This window comes from Python bivittatus, unplaced genomic scaffold (assembly GCF_059951505.1).
Source record: "Python bivittatus isolate LINGU-HERP-01145 unplaced genomic scaffold, Pbiv_v1 ctg000670_np1212, whole genome shotgun sequence".
Lineage (NCBI taxonomy): Eukaryota > Metazoa > Chordata > Lepidosauria > Squamata > Pythonidae > Python > Python bivittatus.
This window is the reverse complement of record NW_028277094.1, coordinates 57,844-78,956: the sequence shown is the minus strand read 5'-3', so window position 1 is coordinate 78,956 and position 21,113 is coordinate 57,844. Positions and strand designations below refer to the sequence as shown.

The 21,113-nt window shown below is 43.3% G+C and overlaps 1 protein-coding gene across 5 annotated transcripts; it reads right to left on the bottom strand.

The window, feature by feature from the left end:
* Positions 1–951: 951 nt before the first annotated feature.
* On the bottom strand, positions 952–18,871 carry LOC148214420 (uncharacterized). 5 transcript variants are annotated; one of them, XM_088151583.1, is made up of 3 exons: positions 18,443–18,871; positions 17,100–18,283; positions 952–12,526 (listed from the first exon to the last, which is right to left on the bottom strand). In XM_088151583.1, the coding sequence occupies exons 2-3, from the start codon at positions 17,147–17,149 to the stop codon at positions 7,948–7,950; spliced, it is 4,629 nt and encodes a 1,542-aa protein (XP_088007709.1). In that variant the 5' UTR covers positions 17,150–18,283; positions 18,443–18,871; the 3' UTR covers positions 952–7,947. The 5 variants fall into 5 exon arrangements, with proteins under 5 accessions (XP_088007709.1, XP_088007707.1, XP_088007710.1 ...); XM_088151581.1 differs by having other exon boundaries at positions 15,523–18,283; positions 18,443–18,870; XM_088151584.1 differs by having other exon boundaries at positions 17,963–18,283; positions 18,443–18,870.
* Between the last annotated feature and the right edge of the window lie 2,242 nt (positions 18,872–21,113).

Here is a 21,113-nt window from a genome sequence, read left to right as displayed (position 1 = left end):
CTCAACACATCTAGAGACCAGAAAAAGGATGCCTGAGCTGTAGGATAATGAGTGGGCATGCATTTTGAAGTTGCCCTGAAAACATAAAAGTTTGCTTGGAAAGGCATCACAACTCTGAGATAACAAAGAGACCACATGACACATATTATTACAGCAGACAGCCCCTCTGCATCACCAGGATGTCAGTGAATCTTCTAGGTGAGTTCAGCCTCCTGAAGAGCCAAGAAGCATGAAGCAAATAAGATAATGCTTTGATCTCGGTGATCATAAAATCATCAAATCCTAAGATTGAAAGTGTCCCTGGATGCCAGCTAGTCCAGGTCACTGCTCAGTGCAGGAATCCAAATTAAAGGAGGTGTCTGTCCAGTCTTCACTTAAACATACCCAAGAAAGCGGAGCCCACTGTCTCTCTGGGAATTACATTTCACTGTCAAATGGTTTTTATTATTCAACATGTTTTCTCCTGATATTCATCAGGAGTCTGTTCTATATCTTGAGATCATTGTATTATGACTTGATAGTTCATAAACTGCTAATATTCCAGAAGGCACAACAAGGTACATTTTAACTTTTATCTTTCTTGTGGAGAAGCATTCAACTTTTTTGCTTTCCCGCCTCTGTAATACAAGCAGAATGAATGAGACAATGATAACAGAATAGTTGAAAGTGCATTCCCCCCCACCCCATCTTCAGTTTCAGAGGCTAAATAACAAGAACTTGGGGTATGCCCATATTACAAAAGGTCATCAAATTTCAAATGCACAGAAACATCCCCAGGAATTGTGGATTATGCAAGGATTGTTTTTTTCCTTTGGTCAAATAGCTCTTCTCTGTGATCCCACCATCAGAAATGAGGCATTATGGGATATACAAAAGATTATAGACTTTATGAACTATTAGAGAAAACTATCAGGAAGGCAAAAACTTTATTTCACTTTTTCAGCAGCAAAGACCATTTGGCTACCTCTTCTGGATCATTCAAGTATTTCAAAAACTTTGAGACTTGGTTTCATCTGCTGGCTTTAGTTTACTGTTTTGTTCTTCCATTTGCTAAACTACAGTTGTAATATATATTTTTGAAGCTGCTAAACCATAACATAGTTTGGTTCCAGTTTACTGCGTGAACTCAGTCACTGCCATTTGTAATCCGTGATTTACAGCATAATTGTGTGGGCCCAGTTATGGTTTGATTAACAAACTCTGATATGTGAATGCAGAGTTTGAGTGGAAAATGAAATTTTAGGTTCCCATCTATCGAAATAAGATACTCAAGAAAAAATTATTTAAGATGTAATCAAGTTTCAATCTAGTTGCTCTTCACTTCAATTTATTTTTTGCTTTCAGACATTGGCTTCATATCCCAAATATTAGTCAGTAATGAATCAACTACTCAACCAGTAATGAGTAACTGCTGTTACAACAACCCATTTTGTAAAACAAATGTCATGTCCTTCTCTTGCTTGGGCTGAATAATTCAATTACTCTTTCAATTTCCTATTCACGCCCCCAAAATTCTGGGCTAAAGTACAGTGTATCAGAAGGTCCTTGATACTAGTAGTCAGGTAGGGATAAAAGAACACAACCTGAGGCCCCAAAAATTTTGGGTGTGATAGCAGACCCCCTTTAAGTGTTACTTCCATAGTGCAATTTGATAGAACTGAGAGAATAGATGCATTAGGAGTAGCCATAATGACTGAATTTAATTTAGTTTAAACTAAATTACATAAACCTTTAATTAAATCCAAATTAGCTTTTGCCCTGACTCTGCCCATTTTTAGAAATGAGGGAGTGAGCATGCCAATCAAAAGCCAAATGTGTTTTTTGGTCTAAAAAGAACTTGCACACCTTTGAATTAAAACCTGGACGTATTATATCAGTTTTTCTAAAATCCCTACATTACCCACAGCATTGGGGGGTGGGGAAGATCTTGAAGGCATCCTTTATATCTTGGCTAACAGAGTGTGTTATTCTCTACCATTAATAATTGCCTAGAGCATGTCCAATGTCAAGAGTCTTGATGAAGATAGAGCTGCAGAAATACAAGGTCACCTGGGCCAGCCTGTCATGGTCAGAAGAGCAGAGCACTGAATCATATGGTAGATACACTGTTCCTGATAGGGGAACTGAATTGTTCCTAGACTGGGGAGGACAATGCAGCCAAACTAAGAAGCCAGGACTGATAAATACCTTTCATTTTCTAGATGAGAACTCTGGAGAATGCAATGTGTGTGGGGAGATGAAAAGGTCTGGATTGTGCAGAGATCTCTAGGGTACTTAATTAACAAGACCTAAAGTAATACAGCAAGCAGAATCAGTGTGATTACATGTAGGTTTACACAGAGCCAACCTCAACTGTGTCTAAAAGTGCCTACATGGACTTGTCTAAAGGGTCTTTTTCTTCCCCATCTACTCTCGGTATGTTAAAGTTTCATAACCTCACTCCCCTCCCCTCCCCTCAAACATTATTACTGAATCAAAACTTTTAAAGTAACATAAGAGGAAGACAGTTAAATGCATGCAGAACAATCCCATCAATTATATATAATTAATGCATGTGTAATTAAATTGAAAGGAACTATAATCAGAGGAAGTGCTGGGCTAGGAATATAATCCCACAACAGATGCTTCTCAAACACAACAGACTGTGTCATCCATGGGTTCACTAGGAGGAAGAAATAGTTGAAACTGAAAATTTCAATCAATCATCACAAGAATCCTATATTTCATTTTGGGAGATTTATCTCATAGAACTATAAGACACAGCCTAGACAGTTTAATGGGATACTTTTGGATTTTTTTAGAAAGGCTTTTTATGATAGCATAAGCTCCAGTGGGAGTGAGAAAAGAGAAAATCTAGGTTATACATCAGGGACTAACAAGTCTGTTGAAGAGACTTTAGGTGCAGAAGTGGCCTCAGAAGGTCTTTTGAACAATTAGAGAGCCTCAGCCATTTAATCTGTGTTAAATTAACCCACATTAGCCAACTGCCTGGAGACCTCCAGTTAACCAAGGCTCTTTTCCACATGCTCTTTATGACTAGAGATGTGTCAGGAAACCTCACATCCTCTCAGCTGGCCTCTGGGGACAAGACCTTTGGTATGATGGGCAGAACAACTTGCTTCAAAACTAGATGGCCTGGGTGAGAAACAGCAAAATCAGTACAACACAGAATAGAGCTGAAAATCCATTATACACTTTCAGGACCAAGTACCACCGAACACAAGCATGTGTTTGCTTGGTTTGGGGGTTTAGCATCTGTAAAACCTGTGATCCGTCCATTATAACTCAACACTAAATATGAACAAGGCCACTATGGCTTACTCAGGCAACTATAGCCAAGGGCATGCAGACAGCTAGTAGCACCCCAACCAGTTCCCCTCTATTCAGCCTTATTGTCTGCCTGAATATTCCCTCTCTCTTAACTTTCACCACACATCCATGATCACATCACTGGAAACTGGCAACAGAACAGTGATTCAACTCCAACCCAAGTACCCCAAAACCTAAAAACACTAAGAATTTCATCCAATTTTCCTCCAGCCCCAGCTCAGAAAAGTTGCCTTCCTCTAGCTCAGCATGATATGTGAACCTGGTTTGCATGTGAGGATACACAGGTGCATATGCAGAATTATTTTCTATGCTGTAGTGACCAGTTACATTGACCATGCAAAATATACACTGCATAGAAATAGAGAAATCTCCCCCCCAAGAGGGGGTAGCGAAAGTCATATAAAACCCCATACAGTACATGGGGGCATGATATAATGTAACATCTGTAGCTCTCTGCTCTGAGAGCTTACCGGAGAAAGGAGCAGGGTCAAGGAGAAGTTGACAGCTCTTTATTAATGACTTTTGTGTGCCTCCTTTCCAAGAAAAGGGGACCCCAAACAATAAGAGGGCAGAGGTTCTTATACTCTTTGGCGTTGACAGGTGGAAAATCTGAGGGATCTGATTCATGGGCAAGTTTTGGGGAAGTGAGATAGGTGTTAAACAGGGGAAAAGTGTTTTTCTGTTGTAAAACAAAAGTCGCGCCTCTGGGATAGACAGCGAGCTAAGGATTCCATTGCTAACAAGGAGTGGAATTTTGAGATATCGGGGTGCCCAAGCTTGATTATGTGGAATGCCTGCCGCCTCTCCCCTTGTTTTAACAAAGCATCCTCACTGGGGCTGCCCCCTAGATGAACCTTTAGGCAGGTGAGAGCTTTCTCATGGTGTTTGCTGCAGTACTGTTAAGAGGGTTATTTCAGCTGTGGAAACATGATCATTCTTGGGTCATGCAGTAGGCTGGGGTTGGTCCTATTTTATACGTATATGTGGGGGGGGGGCAGGAAACAGCAGAGGGCAATGGGGGAAAGAGTTTGCAACAGGAGAGACAGAGGGGAAGGGGCAGAAAGAGGGGCAGAGGGAGAGGGCCAAGAGTTTGTCACTTCATTGCATTATTTTTCCATCACAGTATATATCATTCGAAGGGCACCTGTACCATAGCAAATGTCATCACTGAAATAGGAGGTTCCCTGCATAACTCTTTGTTGTAGTTCCCTTGCACTTGGAGCTAGTCCAGTTTGCAAAAGGAACATGCTGTGTCAAAGTCTGGTGGACCTCCAAGGGGAATTCACAGATGCTCTGCAAGAATCAGGTCAAGAATAAAACAAGGCAGGGGGAAGAATTGGGCATGGGGTGGGAGATATTGTAGTAGGGAGCCTAGGGGAGGCATAAAAGAAAGCGTGGACATAAATAATCAAGAAACAGAAAGCAAGCTATCTTATAAATGGCAAGTCATCCCAGGAGGCAAGAAACTTGGAGAGAAGCATTACTCCAAGAGCTTAATGAATTGATGATAAATGAGGGTTGGAAATTCCTCTTGAACTTTCCAATATTCTGTTTTTAACCCCAGACCAGTATTAAAAATACCTTACTGAAGTCAGTACTCGATCATGCCTGGCTGTGTGTGGCTCGGTATAAGGTAGGTTGAAAGGGATATGGAATGAAAGGGCTGGAGCAAGTCTGCAAAATTAATATTTATTCAGACCAAAGTGTTCAGTTGGCTGCAGCTACAATGACACACTGAGCCAGCTACTAATTAACCCCATGTTAACAAAGATAAAATGAGAACCTAGCCTATGAGGTTAGTTTATGGATCAGTATCTCATGGGCAAAGCTAGAGAACTGGGCTGAGTAAACTACAGTTCAGTTCACTAAGGGTAAGTGTGTTGAGTGGACACAGTCATAATCAGCAGCTTAAGGACTAAGATTCCACCCCAATTTGAGGACAGCTTCAGGATGATTCCAGTCATGCAAGACAAAAAGGATTTGAAGAGCTGCTCCTTTGCTGCTGGCTGGAAAGAAAGGTCAACCCTGGTTTTGGAAACCAGCACACTGGCTTAGTTTTCAGTATGAAGAGAAAGCCAATGACATCAATGGAGAGAGACCAGAAAGACACCGAGCGCCAGTAAGCTCTCACTCTCTGATGGAATGGGAGATCAATAGGACCTGACAAAGCTGCAGCTGCAACCTCCAATGACGTCAAGGCACACTTGCCTCTTCTGAGACATGACGTCAACAAGAGATGAGTCATTCTAGATAGAGGGAAACAGGAACCTTCGGTGGTTCTATATTTAAACATTCAAAAAGAAGGAAATGTACCCTGGACCCTGAAATGTACCCTTCTTCCTCTCTGATACAGAAGAGTATGTTGTTGGAACATGGATGCTGCCCGCCCCCAACCCCCAGGTCTTTTACAGAGGAGATATGGAATAAATTATGATCACAAGCTCTGACAGTTCCATTCTACATAAATGCTCAACAGTAGTAGCATGGCATCATAAACAGCCCAGAATAGATCAAACCTCTAACAAGAAATTCTAGTCTTATTGGGCCAGGTTAGACTGATATTTGTTGAGTTCGTACACCAATCAGCAACCCCAGCAAATACTAACCACACTGTGCATTGGTGCAGCCTATCTGTGCAAAAAAAGTAGAGTTGGCCTTGGGCATAAGGAAGGAAAGAATGAGCCACGAAGGGAGGACATGGTGAAAAGTTTAACAGTCCCAAGAAAGAGGGAAGCACAAGAAAGAAATCTAAAATAACCCTGCCTTGATTATGTTGAGTATAAAATGGGACAGAAAGTTGGACAGGCTTTCAAAGTTGTTATTCTACCTTATTATAATAAAGAACATTCCCAGATTCCTTGCCCTGCCTGTTTCTTCACTTGGCCTACCTTGAAGGGCTAACATTAAGCCATCGCTTGTGTAACTCTGGCATGAATAAATCACAACTGGAAAAGTCAGTATAACACTGAAGCACAAAGCAAGGTTTGCAAACCACAGTGACTGGGTTCACAAAACAAACCATAATACAATACAAACCAAACAATGTGTGAACCAGCCTAAACATTGTCAGTGGCAATATCTATTTGATTTATCTAGTAATGCTTAGGAGAAATGAACGTCCACTTTGGAAAACTTTCGAGAGAATTTTCAGCAACTAGCAATTATAACAGGAGCAATTTTGTCTGAGGAAGGCTCAAATTAAATAAGCCTCGATTGGACCACTTATGAATGTTCTTGCAGTTTATAAGATTATTAGGGGAATTCCATTGTTCATACTTTGCTTCCAGCTTTAGCTGAATAAGCCTATAAAGGAAGCAAGGCAGATTCTCTTCTTTTTGTTCTGCTCTTCTTCAAGGCGCTCAGAAAACCGTACAGTAGATGGTTCCCCGGACTCATTTTGCACCACTCCCACAGAGCAGGTTAAGCTGATCTGTAAGCCAGCTATTGCGTTTTTATAATGCATGGTTTTTAGTGTTGCGTGAACCCAGCCAGAAGAAAGCTTATTCTACAAGCCACAGTTAAGCAAACTAAGGCTTAGGGTAATGTGTAAACCCAGCAAAAGTGATTGGCCCAGAATCGTGCATAAAGCAGATAAAGATTTGGACCCGATTCTCCTGTAATCATCACAGGGTAACCTAGTGGAAAGCTCCACACTTAAAGAACAGAAGACCTCATCTAGGTAAAAGAAACTCAGCTGTAGAGTTCACACAACCAAAATGGCAAGAATGCATATGGAGTTAGAGATAGCTGTTAGTTATTCACACAAACTGAATTCACACGTCATGCTAAATCATGGTTTGAGTATAGTTTGCTGAAGAAGCCATAGTGGTCTGGTTCCTGCATACTCCAACATTTAGAAATCACAACAATCTCTAAAACAGACCATCTCTAGGGCAAAACCAAACAAGCCACATTAAGAGGATCAGGTATGTGAACCCAGCCACATATTTAACTTTTCACTTCTAGTGTAGCATGAACTGTTGGCTAGTCAAGGGGAAAAAGTTGTCAAAGTTGGGTAAAAAAAGCACTGTTGGGATATTTAAAAATATAAAAATAACTTTTAATTGTTAAAGCTTTTGCAATTGAAGAAGCAGTTACATTTCATGCTTTTTGGCAGTATCTAAACCAGTGTTTCCCAATCTTAGCAACTTTAAGATGTGTGGACTTCAAGTTCCAGAATTCCCATCAGGATGCTGGCTGGGGAATTCTGGGAAGTTGAAGTCCACACATCTTAAAGATGCCAAGATTGGAAAACACGGGTGTAAGCCTTTTCCACATAATAAATGTCATTGCATTACATCATATGAGTCAATGTCATTGTTAGATGTTACTCAAGCCCTCTCTGGTACATCAGTCCTCTATTATCAGGATTTTTTTTTTTTTTTTTGAGTATGAGGCCCATGCATCATTGTGATAATGGTCTCAGGTGATACCGCCCATCCAAAGATTAGCTACCTCAAGGAGAACTGAGTCTCCAAAATCCAGCATTTTGGCCATACCGAAGAGGAAGTGATTGATGGAAACTGAAAGAGTCTCTCACTCAGGAACTACCATTGAAATGAAAAGAAGCAAACCATGATAAAGAATTGAAAGGGTCTGCTAGATAACCCCTGACATTCAGTCAGTGTAATTTTGGGTTAGCTCTCTTTCAACTCTTTCAGACTTATCATATGATACATTGCTGGCAGATCCTACTTCTGCTGCAGCCTCCAGTTCCTCTAAGACCATATAAAAAAGGGATTGTTGAGAAGCTGTTGATCTTCTTCCATTCACTTTGACTCTTGGAGAAAAACAAATCTCAGCCATGGGCCCATTGGCCTTTGGCGTAGACATACAAATTCCATCTGGCTTGTTCAAGGCAGAAACATCTTTAAAATAACTCCCATCCAGGTCATCTATTAATTTATCCTCTTCCTCCTCATCATCCAAAACAATAAGTCTAATAGGTGTCTTTTTCTCCCACCCAAAACTCTCTCTACTATCCATCAAAGCATCACATCGGCTGTTGGAATTATCCATGACCACAGAGCCCTTTACACCTTTGCTAGTCTGGAGGCTTCTGTTGCCTCCATATTCTCCCCAAACAGATTCAGCTGCACAGCTACAGTGGCTATCCAACCTCAGCTGGAATCTTTCATTTTCTGTCTCTTCCAGTGACATGTCTTTTCCTGAGGTGGTTTGTGGTCCAACCTCAGAATCCTCCAAGGCAAGGCTGAAATTGACTGGATAGGAGAAAGTAGCAGGAGACTCCTTGCCCTGCACGGTTTCTCTCAATCCCGATTTCTGTAGTGCACTGCTTTCTGAAATTTTCTTAGCCATTGTCTCATGTGGTGCTATAGCATCTAATTCATTAATTTTGCAGGCATCTCCATGAAAGCTTGGAAGAGCATCAAGGAACATTTCAGTCTCAGTTTGGTGCATGTCATTATCAGAAGGATACACAACTGACTGCTGCAACAGTTTCATCTGGATATCTGTAAGCTCACTTCTTGCTTTTGGAGATGGATCGCAAGAGATCATTTTGGATTCAGAGTTGGTATTGCCTTCAATAGATAATGAAAAGGCTTGGGGAAAAGAGGATACAACATTTAGACTCTCATTTTGCTCATCTTTTTGCAATGTGGTTGGGTCATATTCTTTGTTCTTGGAATGCAGAACATCTGTATTAGTTATATGGAAAACCATTTGCTCATCATCTGTATCCTTGGCAGGTAGATCAAAGACTGCGTTGGATTCAGGACTGTAGTTCTCCTTGTTAGATACCGAGTGACTCTGAAAAGGGGACACAGGACCTATCCCTTGCTTTAGGTCACATCCTTGGAATCCTGGAAAGTGGTGTTCTTTTTCCTCGGAAGGCAAGACATCCACATTCCAAATAGTCTGAAGCATTTGTTGAAAGGCCTCATCTTCAATATTCAGACTGGTCATTTTAAAGCTAAGATTGGCCATATCACTAGCAAGATCACTGTCATTATTGCTTACAAGATCAGCAACTTCATTACTGATTACAGGATGAATAACTGCAGGTGGGGCATCCACAGGTCTTGGAGAAGGATTTGATGATTTCTTCTTTGAGGAAGTGGATGATTCCATGACTCTTGGGCTTGTTTCTTCAGATATGGATGGTACAAGAGTGTCACTTGGTGAAGACTCTAGTGGTTTGTTTGGCTGGGTGGATGACTCCGTATCTCTCAGCCATGCTCCTTCAGTCATGTTTCTGATATTTCCCATCAGCTGATCATTCAACTGTGATTCTAGTTGTACCAACTCTTGGGCTTTTTGCACTCTCCGTTCAATGTAGCTGTGGGCTTCTTCATTTTCAGCTTCATCATGTGCCATTTCTTTAAGCTCACTTCTTGCTTTTGGAGATGGATCGCAAGAGATCATTTTGGATTCAGAGTTGGTATTGCCTTCAATAGATAATGAAAAGGCTTGGGGAAATGAGGATACAACATTTAGACTCTCATTTTGCTCATCTTTTTGCAACGTGGTTGGGTCATATTCTTTGTTCTTGGAATGCAGAACATCTGTATTAGTTATATGGAAAACCATTTGCTCATCATCTGTATCCTTGGCAGGTAGATCAAAGACTGCGTTGGATTCAGGACTGTAGTTCTCCTTGTTAGATACCGAGTGACTCTGAAAAGGGGATACAGGACCTATCCCTTGCTTTAGGTCACATCCTTGGAATCCGGGAAAGTGGTATTCTTTTTCCTCGGAAGGCAAGACATCCATATTCAAAATATTCTGAACTATTTGTTCAATGGCCTCAACTTCAGTAATCAGACTGGTCATTTTAGAGCTCAGATTGGCCGTATCACTAACAAGATCATTGTCATCATCGCTTACAAGATCAACAACTTCATTACTGATTACAGGACCAATAACTACAGGTGGGCCATCCCCAGGACCTGGAGAAGAATTTGGTGATTTCTTCTTTGAGGGAGTGGATGATTCCACGACTCTTGGGCTTGTTTCTTCAGATATGGATGGTACAAGAGTGTCACTTGGTGAAGACTTTAGTGGTTTGTTTGGCTGGGTGGATGACTCCGTATCTCTCAGCCATGCTCCTTCAGTCATGTTTCTGGTATTTCTCATCAGTTGATCATTCAACTGTGATTCTAGTTGTACCAACTCTTGGGCTTTTTGGACTCTGCATTCAATGTAGTTGTGGGCTTCTTCATTTTCAGCTTCATCATGTGCTATTTCATGTGTGTACATCAAATCATGATCAGAAATGCCAAATATCTCCAGCGAATGGATATATGCAATATGCTCATCCAACTGAGCATCTGTTTTTCTTTGGGTGGCGTGTAAGGACTGCAATTGCAGCTGTGTTGCTGAGCTTCGTGTGTCTTCTAAGATGAACAACTCTCTTATCTCTTGCATAGTGAAATAACGATAGGGATTTTTCTTGTCTCCTGTGCTTTGACGTATTAAGGAATCTTTGAAGACTTGTCTTCTATAGATCTTCTCTTCCACTGTCCCACAGGTAATCAACCGGTAGATTATGACATTCTCTTTTTGGCCGATCCTGTAAGCTCGGTCCACAGCTTGAGCATCTGTAGCTGGATTCCAGCTAGGATCAAAAATCACCACTCGGCTAGCAGCTGTCAAGGTTAAACCGATCCCACCAACTTGAGTAGTAAGCAAAAAGACAGAGTAGTCTCGATCTTTCTGAAACACGCCAATTCTCTTCTCTCGCTCTGTCAAATGGGTCACTGTCCCATCAAGGCGCATAAGCTTAAAGTGCCTGTGAGTTAAGATGCGCTCTATAACATCCAACATTTTTCGTGACTGGGAAAACACCAGGGTTCTATGTCCCTCGTCTCGCAGTCTTTCCAGCAGCGCCACAAGGAAACCCAGCTTTCCAGACTCCTGAAGCAGCCTCTCGTCAGAAATATGCCCAATGTTTCTCTTCATGTCTGGAAGCTCACTAGGTTCATTTTCTCCAACTTCCTTTTCACTATAACTGGATGCTTCCAGCCCAAGGTGACCGCATGCGCGAGCTGACAGGAGCCGTGGGTGATCACAGAGCTTCTTCAGGATATTCAGTTCAGCCAGGGGGGACCTTTTAGATATCAACAACTCCTTGATATGATCCAAAGTTAGAAAATTCCTATATATTTCCTCTTGTACAGGTGCTAAGAACACCCATACAATAAAGTCCTTTTTTTGAGGAAGAGAAGGCATAGTAGGAGCAACATCTTTACTTTGGTCTCCAGGAAGATGACTTGGAAGTTCAGACTTATTTTGCTTCTGTATCTCATCTTTAGTCCGTCTCAGAAAATATGGCTTAATAATGGACATCAGGTTTTCTGAGATTTTAAGTCCCAGAGCTTTCTCTCCAGGACTGGCGTCTTTCGCCCTAGCTTTTGTGATAGGATTCTCATATTCCATCTGGAAGGTTTTGACTGTACCTAAAAGTGAACCTTGACAAGCAAAGTCAAAGAGAGCCCACAGTTCCTTGAGATTGTTTTGGACTGGCGTCCCCGTGAGAAGGATGCGGTTTCTGGAAGGAATGGCATAAACAGATTTTGTCGTTTTGGCAGATGAGGTTTTAATTTTATGCGCTTCATCAAGAATGACATAGTCCCAAACAAACTCTTTCCCACTAAAGCTAGAAAGCTGCTTCCAGCTGTTGAGGAGTATCTTGTAGGTTGTGAGCAAGGTGCCCTTTCTCCTCTGGATTTGCTCCAGATGTTTTTCACGTTCAGCTTTGCTGGTCCCGTGAAAGACTTTCACTCGCAGGCCTGGAGTCCACTTCGCAAACTCTTTCATCCAGTTATTCAGAAGGCTGGTTGGGACAATGAGCAACACGGAACGGATGAGTTCTGCATCAAACATACCTGAGAGGAACGCAATGATCTGAATAGTCTTCCCAAGTCCCATGTCATCTGCCAAGATGCCACCCTTCCTTCTGTCTTGATATAACTTGTACAAGAAAGCAACCCCTTCTCTCTGATGATGAAAAAGCTTGTCGTGCATTTCTCCATACAGCATCAGTCCACTCTGACACACATCCACAAAGCTATCGTCATTCTGGTCCACAGCCAGAGCAGCCAGGGCTTCCTCTAACTTTTTAATATTCGCTGTCAGCTTTTCACTGAAATGGATTTCAAGAGCCTGTTGGAACAATTGGATAGATTCTTCTAAATTCCCACTTCTGGCCTCCTGTTTTGCTTGGGATACATATCTGTAAAATCAAAAGGCAGTTCTGAAGTCAGAAACAAAAACAGCTCAAGGTCAGAGAGACTTTGAACTTAGGAAATAATTATTTTAGTGCTTTCAGCCTGCACAACATAAATGCCTCTGGTACCCACTCTCATATTTATTGGGTGGTGGTGGTGGTAGCGCCTCCTTCTGGACTAGCATTAAAGCCATGGGAGGTCTGCAAATCTGAAAAATCCACATTTTCCTAGGTAGTATTATCACCCTCCTCCTTCTTCCTCCTGAACAGTAGAGTTCCACTATCAGAGAAGAGTTGGTGGTAAACTATTACACAGTCTCAAGAAGACAGCTTGGCAAAGTTATTCTCCACCATCAGGGAAAGCTTTCTCTTGCTGCTTTAAAAGTGACTACCTCAAAATCCCAGCTAACTTCAGGATGCCCTAGAGCAGCGTTTCTCAAGCTTGACAACTTTAAGATGTATGGACTTCCACTCCCAGAGTTCCCCAGCCAGCATCCCCAACTCTGGGAGCGGAAGTCCATACATCTTAAAGTTGCCAAGGTTGAAAAACACTGCCCTAGAGGGCCTATCAAATCCCAGACAGAGGCTCATTATATTTTGTACTAATAATAACTATTTTATTTCTTTCTTTTGAGTCATTGTTGGCTCTTGGCAACTGGCTGGACTAATCCCTGCAGTTTTTTTGGCGAGGTTTTTCTGAAGTGGTTTGCCATTGCCTCCTTCCTAGGGCTGTGAGGCTGACTGGCTCAAGGTCACCCGGAGGGCTTCGTGCCTAAGGCGGGACTAGAACTAATGATCTCCTGGTTTTTAGCCTGGTGCCTTCACCACCACACCAAACTAGCTCTCAGTAACTAATAACAGTGACTAATTGGGACTTTGTAAAAAGCGATTCCCTGCCCTCCTACTGTTAACAAGGGCATCATAGCTCAACTCTTGTGCTTACAAACAACTACTGTACTATACAAGCTTGCTGAAAGTCTGCTCAGAACCGCCTGTGTCACATTTTAGGCTGCTGGCAATGCAGTTTTTATAGCTATTAAGCTTCTGCCTACCTTCTTCTCTCTCTTCTTCCTTTGTGGCTTAATATCCAGCTTAAAGAAGAGATCTACAGAATCAGAGCCTGATACACTATTTTATGAGTATATTTTTTTACTGATTTGGATCAGTTCTAACCTTACTGTACTGATTTTCCTTCTTGGTGGACCAGTAATATCTATTATGTTTTGTGTATCAGCTGTCTCCAAACAAATATCTTCCAGGCGTGAGGAGCCCAACTTCTAGGACTTCATGGGTGTTGATGTCCAGCATTCCTGGAGGATGCTAGATTAGAGAAGGACCAACGCACAACTGTACATGCTTTTACTCTCTAAGTCCCACTGCTTTCAGCGAGGCTTATTTCCAAGGAATTTAGGATACAGTTCCAACCTTAATCTCCCTCACTCCAGACGTGTTTTAAGCAACAGATGCAGCCAAGGTTCTTCATTGACATTATTAACAAACAGGACTTTAACTGTCTGAAACTTTATCCATACAGTGGCTGGGTTCACATATTGTTCTAAGCTGTGCTTTGTTTAGCCATGGTTTACAGAATAAGTCACAGTTGGCTGAGCTCACCATACACTAAGGCAGTTTGGTGTAGTGGTTAAGGCACTGGCTAGAAACCAGGAGACTGTGAGTTCTAGGCCTCCTTTAGGTATAAAAGCTGGCTGAGTGACTTTGGACCAGTCACTCTCTCTAAGGCAAACCCACCTCACAGGGCTGTTGTTGTGGGGAAAATAGGAAGGAGTATTAGGTATGCTCACCGCCTTGAGATAGATAGATAGATAGATAGATAGATAGATAGATAGATAGATAGATAGATAGATAGATAGATGGATGGATGGATGGATGGATGGATGGATGGATGGATGGATGGATGGATGGATGGAAGGTGGGATAAAAATATAAGAATAATAATAAACTGTGATTTACAAGCTGCAGGATCTGGGTTAGCATAATGACTAAGACAAGATTGCTAGAATACTCTAGAGCAGTGTTTCTTAAAGATTTTGCTCTCGGGACCCCTTCCCACCTTTAAAAATTATGGAGGACCCCAAAGGAACTTTTGTTTGTATGGGTCATATTTATCAATAACTACTGTATTGAAAATTAAAATTGACGCATTCGTAAAATATTTATAGAATCATGTAAAAATAACAATATTAAACCCATTAGATATTAACCTAAATAAAATATTTTTCATGGAAAAAACCTATATTTTTTAATAAACAAAAAATAATCATGAGAAGACTGACGTTGTTTTAAATTTTTGCAACTGTTTTCGATATCTGGCAAATAATTTTGACCTTTTGGACTCCTAAGAGCAGGGGTCCTCAAACTTTTTAAACAGGGGGCCAGTTCACAGTCCCTCAGAATGTTGGGGGGCCGGACTATTTATTTGTTTGTTTATTTATTATTAAACTTGTATGCCGCCCATCTCCCCCAACGGGTGACTCTGGGCGGCTCACAATAATAGTTTGAAAAAAACATGAATGAATTCTTATGCACACTGCACATATTTTATTTGTAGTACAAAAAAAAACCTAGGAAAAAACAATACAATAATTAAAATAAAGAACAATTTTAACCAACATAAACCCCACCCTGCATTGGTGGTCAGTGTCAGTAAATGTTATCCTCCCCCCATCCCATCCCATCCCCCCCGCCCCCTGCCCCCCGCATTATTGGTCAGTGCCAGTGGCCATTCTCCTACTTGACGGGCAACCACACAGCCCAAATGGAGAAAGTAATAGGGCGCCCTGGACCCCACCGATCACCCCTGCACAGAGGATCCCTCCCACGGAGTATGAGAAAGTATGAGTTGAAGTGCCCCTGTGGTTGTAAGTGTGGACGGGCTGCCAAGTGCTCGAATTTTGATCATGTGACTGCAGGGGTGCTGCAACAGCTGTAACTATGGGGACTGAGCATAACTACTGAATGAATGGTTGTTAAGTGATGACTACCTGTACAAAGAATTTGAGATGATGGAACAGGTCTGGGCAAGGAAGAAGAGTTTGGATATAAATGCAAGGAACAGAAGAGAAGAAAAAGTGAAACAGAAACTGAGTACAATGCTTTCTGCGGTCCTGATAATTTGCAAAGAAGTAGGCTGACCTGATTTCCAAAAATAAAAACTTGGATATACGAATATTAAAAAATGCATACATGTATACAAATCTACAAATCAATTTCCCCAAAGTCACAGGCAAAAATTACCAGAAAAAAAAAAGACACAAAGATGTTTAGAAGAGCTTCTCTGGAATGAAGCAACTTTAAGTAGTTCCAAACATTCCTGTTCCCTGTTGTGCTTTTACACTCTGTGAAAAATTATTTCCAGGCCAAATTAATTTAATAAATGACTAACAATCAATTGACTACTCTCTCTATCATAAGGCTATCAGACCTGATCTGCAGAAATCATTAGTTGTCAGCAAAGAGATACAGGAAACACTAACTTTGCTTCTTATTCTGGATTTCTGCAGACTAGTACTAATCAATCAGCCAGTAAAATGGATAATGGAATAGCTTCATTCCCATGTTCCCTTCTACCATAAGGTACCCTGAGACTTGATGAGTAATGGAAAGACATCATTTCTTTGGCTACTTGTTCCCATACTGTTCTGCCTGCTCTACCTTGAGCCCTCCCATTAGTTCGAGGATGCCTTCCCCAAAATCAGGACTGTCCCTGTAAAACTGGAATTTAATCTTGGAAATAAGTTTCAGGCACTGAGAGTGCCTTCTGTTGACTAAAACCTAGTCATGGCAGCAGGTTATTGGGAATATTTTAATGACATTCCCAAAGAAATCCATTGTGTGGGTAAAACAGGAAGGGACATAAAATGCAAACTCCAAGCACCATGGGAACGGGGCTCCTGCCGTTCTCCAAATAGGGCGCCTGTACACATGAGAGCTGGGGAAGACCAGATGGTTTCCGAGGGATTGCAAGAACGGGGGGGGGGGGGATTGGGAATGACACAAGCAGCTTGGAGAACGACACACCGATCACCCTGCACGGAGGATCCCTCCCGTGGAGTACGAGGAGAGGAGGAGAGCCACCGGACGGCCCGGTATACCTGTCATGTAGACTAGTCCGGCTCTGCGATCTCCCTCCTCGTGCATCGCCTGCAGCTCCCGACACAGCCCCGACACTTCCGCTTCTGAGAGACAGCAGCGGCGGCCAATCAGGCGGGCGGGCCGTAGTTTGAGAACTCCTGCCTAAGAGGGTCTTGGGGGACCACCAGGGGTCCTCAGACTACACTTGAAGAAACACTGCCCTAGATTTTGGGCAGGTTAATTAAGCCCTAAGGCCTGCTGGATGGCATTAGTGGCCCCTGGTTTTGCCTAACCCTTACCTACCTCCCATTGATAAAGGATCCCCTTAGTAAGTAATGCTCCAACTTGCTCAGTTAAAATTCAAACTTGCGCGCTTAAGGTGCCAGCGTCCCCAACCTATCACTGACCGGCATGCAAACAGAAAGGGCTTGCCAGAAGCAAACCCAGCGGACGCCCTTTCCCCATCAATGCACCCCTCCCGAAATACCTGCGGTACTCCTCTGCTTGGGCGGGGTGCAACCCCGTCGGCTCCGCCATGATTTTGCAAAAATGCAGGGAAAAGATGCTCCAACTTGCTCAGTTAAAATTCAAATTTGCGCGCTTAAGGCGCCAGCCTCCCCAACCTATCGCTGAGCGGCATGCAAATGACCCGGAGGCAGGTTAGCCATTCAGGTCACTCCGAACGCGACCGCCCCGGGGCGGGGCCGAAGCTGTCATTGAGAAAAGGGCGGAGGCCAGCTCGATTCATTTATTCATCGTGACCCGGTGCCGCTCGAGCGATGCGTTTCCGGGTAGTTGGCGCGCTCGTTGCTGTGGATTTACTTACTAACACAGAAACTTGGGCAGCCAAGGTGTGCCACCCCAAATAAAGCCTGGCACCCAGGGCAGGCCGTATCCTTTTTAAATCGGATGCTCTTATTTCGTGGGGGAAAAGGCGATTCACTGTGCATTACCCACGCGGAAGTAGTCTCCATAAAGAAGAGATACGGGCGCTGTACTTTAACCTAACTGGGTTCAATCGAGCACAAACCACACGGAGCGTTCTCTACTACTGCAGAATCTGCAGTGCTTTCTTTGGAGGCGCCATCCACTGCCCCCTAGGAAGAGCCCACCAGGGTCTGTGACCTATTCCTGAAGCTGGCAGATCAATTTTGGGGCTCGTCCCCAACTTGCTTTCCTCCAAATGGGCTAGGCGCAGACTTTAATTCACAAAATTCCCAGTGGGAGGAGGGCAAGTTGAGGATAGCACTAAAATCGGGTGTCGAGGAACGGACGGGCGAAGGACCCCGCAGCGCCCGTGACATAAAAATGAGTAACGCTTGCGCATTTCTCTAGCGAGAAACCAACGACCATGGTGATTTGAGCTCTGTTTCGTTTCCAGCGCGTCCTCGCGGCGTTCAATTCCGATTTTCTGACCGTTTGAGGAAGTACCAAGATAGCACCAGGAGAGCTTCCAGGTACAATCGCATCAGGGTGGGCTCTCGGGGAGCAGGCAGTATAAGGCGCTCCAGGTGTGTTGGACTACAGTTTCCATCAGTCCCAGCCAGCATGGCCGATGATTAGGGATCACGACAGGGCTGCACATTCGAACATCTGGTCCTGGGGCAGGTGGGTCCTGCTAATGGGACTTTCTGAGCAGCCAGCCATTTAGAATGAGGGGTGCATCTTCATCTGCAAGACGGAGAACATTAAAAAGAGAAAGAGGAATCGATAAGTCTTACAGCGCCCTTCCCGAACCTGATCTGCAGGTAGACTCCAATATCCCTCCTTATTAATCAAGAATGATGGGGGGGGTGAATTCCCATGAGTCTGGAAAGACCAGTTTCCTACCTTCCCAGATGCGAAGTACTACATATCCCATCCCGACCCTACTTGGCAAGGGATGATGGGAGCTCTCACCCAACTAGTACTTCAAGCTCTGCAGTTGCCTCTCTTTTCCGACAGGCCGCAGCCGCCTCCTGGCCCGGTGACGCCCCCAAGGAAAGCGAAGCTCCATTGGCTGGGAGGAGGAACCTCGTGCCGTTGCGGCCCTCTCAGTGGCTCCGGGAGACGGCGCTCCCATTGGCTCCCATTGCGCGCATGCGCTCCTGCGGGGCCCCTCAACCGCTGCTTCCTTTGTCTCCCTCCTCCTCTTCTGCTCGTCAAGCTCCGCATATTTTCTTTAATATATCACATATTGAATACTGTATTTATGGATATATGCATTTTTGTACTCTTTAAGTACAAAAACCTCATTAGCAAATAAGAAAAACTGCACATTTCAGATGATAACTAAGTTTCGGTTTATGTGCTGGTTCAAAATTGCACAGCTGATAGACCTGCATTCACATGGAAACTCCTTCCTTTGTATCTGTATATCTAGAGAAGGATGACTATCTTACTGTTCAGCAAGGGATCTTTGAGCAGGTTCAGCAGAAGAGGCCCCTTAGCACCCACAGGGATTCCGTGACTCAGCTCTGGCCGTCGGGATAAAAGAAAGGACCTCGGAGGCGCTCATGGAGGCTCTGAGTAAGAGTCCTCACCCCTGCAAGCTCTCCACATTCCTGGGAGGTTGTCACGTCCCTTCTCTCCCTGAGTCAGCTGCTCAGCCTCTGCTGCACTCTGCGGTTTCCATTTCCTGCCCTGAATTGCTAAACCTCTTCCAAGTGGTTGAATCTGAACCAGAGCCTGGGAGGCGAGGGACACTGGCTCCCATGTTGCACTGCTGGGCCACCTGGGTAGTGCCCTTGCTGCCCAAGACTCTCCAAAGGAATGCATCCTGCAAAGGAAATAGAAGAAGCTCTGCTTTAAGGGATTTGGAATGAGATCCACCCTACATGTTAATTAAAAGATGAAGGACAAGCCTCCTCTCCCTCAGAAATAAATATTTGGAAGAACTCAGAAGCTCCATCAGAGGACCAAGGGAGAGCCAGGGAACTTCCCTGTGGTGGAAAAATAATAAAATAAAGCTGGAAACCCTTCCCCCTTCTCCCCTTGCCTCTCCTTCTGCCCCCCCCCCCCTTGCCTCTCCTGCAATCTCTTTTCTCCACTTCCTTCTCCCATTCTTTGCGCATGCAAAACAGAATCAGCTCCAGGTTATTGCACGACCCAAGAATGACCATGCTTCGCTGCCAAAATAGCCCTCTTAACACTATCCTACTGAAACACTGGGAGGGCCATCACCTGTCTGCTTCAGGGTTTCCCGTGGTTCTTATGTCATGTATCCCCCATTTAACACAAAAATCATGTATCCCCCATTTAACACCTATCCAAACCTATCCTTGAATCACATCCCTCAGATTTCTGGACATATATATATGGTTAAAAGACGGGGAGGGCACCATCAAACCACCATGTATATGTGGTTAAAAGACGAGGGCACCACCAAACCACCACGCGAATGTGGTTAAAAGGCGGGGAGGGCACCACCCAACCACCACGTATATATGGTTAAAAGATGGGGAGAGCATCATTAAACCACCATGTATATATGGTTAAAAGGTGGGGAGAGCATCACCAAACCACCATGTATGTATGGTTAAAAGATGGGGAGACCATCATCAAATCACCATAGATATATGGTTAAAAGATGGGGAGAGCATCATCAAACCGGTTAAAAGATGGGGAGAGCATCATCAAACCACCATGTATATATGGTTAAAAGGTGGGGAGAGCATCACCAAACCACCATGTATGTATGGTTAAAAGATGGGGAGACCATCATCAAATCACCATAGATATATGGTTAAAAGATGGGGAGAGCATCATCAAACCGGTTAAAAGATGGGGAGAGCATCATCAAACCACCATGTATATATGGTTAAAAGGTGGGGAGAGCATCATCAAACCACCATGTATGTATGGTTAAAAGATGGGGAGACCATCATCAAATCACCATAGATATATGGTTAAAAGATGGGGAGAACATCATCACACCACCATGTATATATGGTTAAAAGGTGGGGAGAGCATCATCAAACCACCATGTATATATTGTTAACAGGTAGGGAAAGCATCATCAAACCACCATAAATATATGGTTAAAAGATGGGGAGAGCATCATCAAACCATGCTCTCCCCACCTTTTATCCATATATAGATGGTGGTTTGATGATGCTCTCCCCACCTTTTAACCATATAAAGATGGTGGTTTGATGAGGCTCTCCCATCTTTCAACCATATATAGATGGTGGTTTGATGATGCTCTCCCCATCTTTCAACCATATGTAGATGGTGGTTTGATGATGCTGTCCCCATTTTTAAGGATATATACATGGTAGTTTGATGATGCTCTCCCCATCTTTTAACCATATATTTATGGTGGTTTGATGATGCTCTCCCCACCTTTTAACAATATATTGATGGTAGTTTGATGATGCTCTCCCCATCTTTCAACCATATGTAGATGGTGGTTTGATGATGCTCTCCCCACCGTTTAACCATATATACATGGTGGTTTGATGATGCTCTCCACATCTTTCAAGCATATGTAGATGGTGGTTTGATGATGCTGTCCCCATCT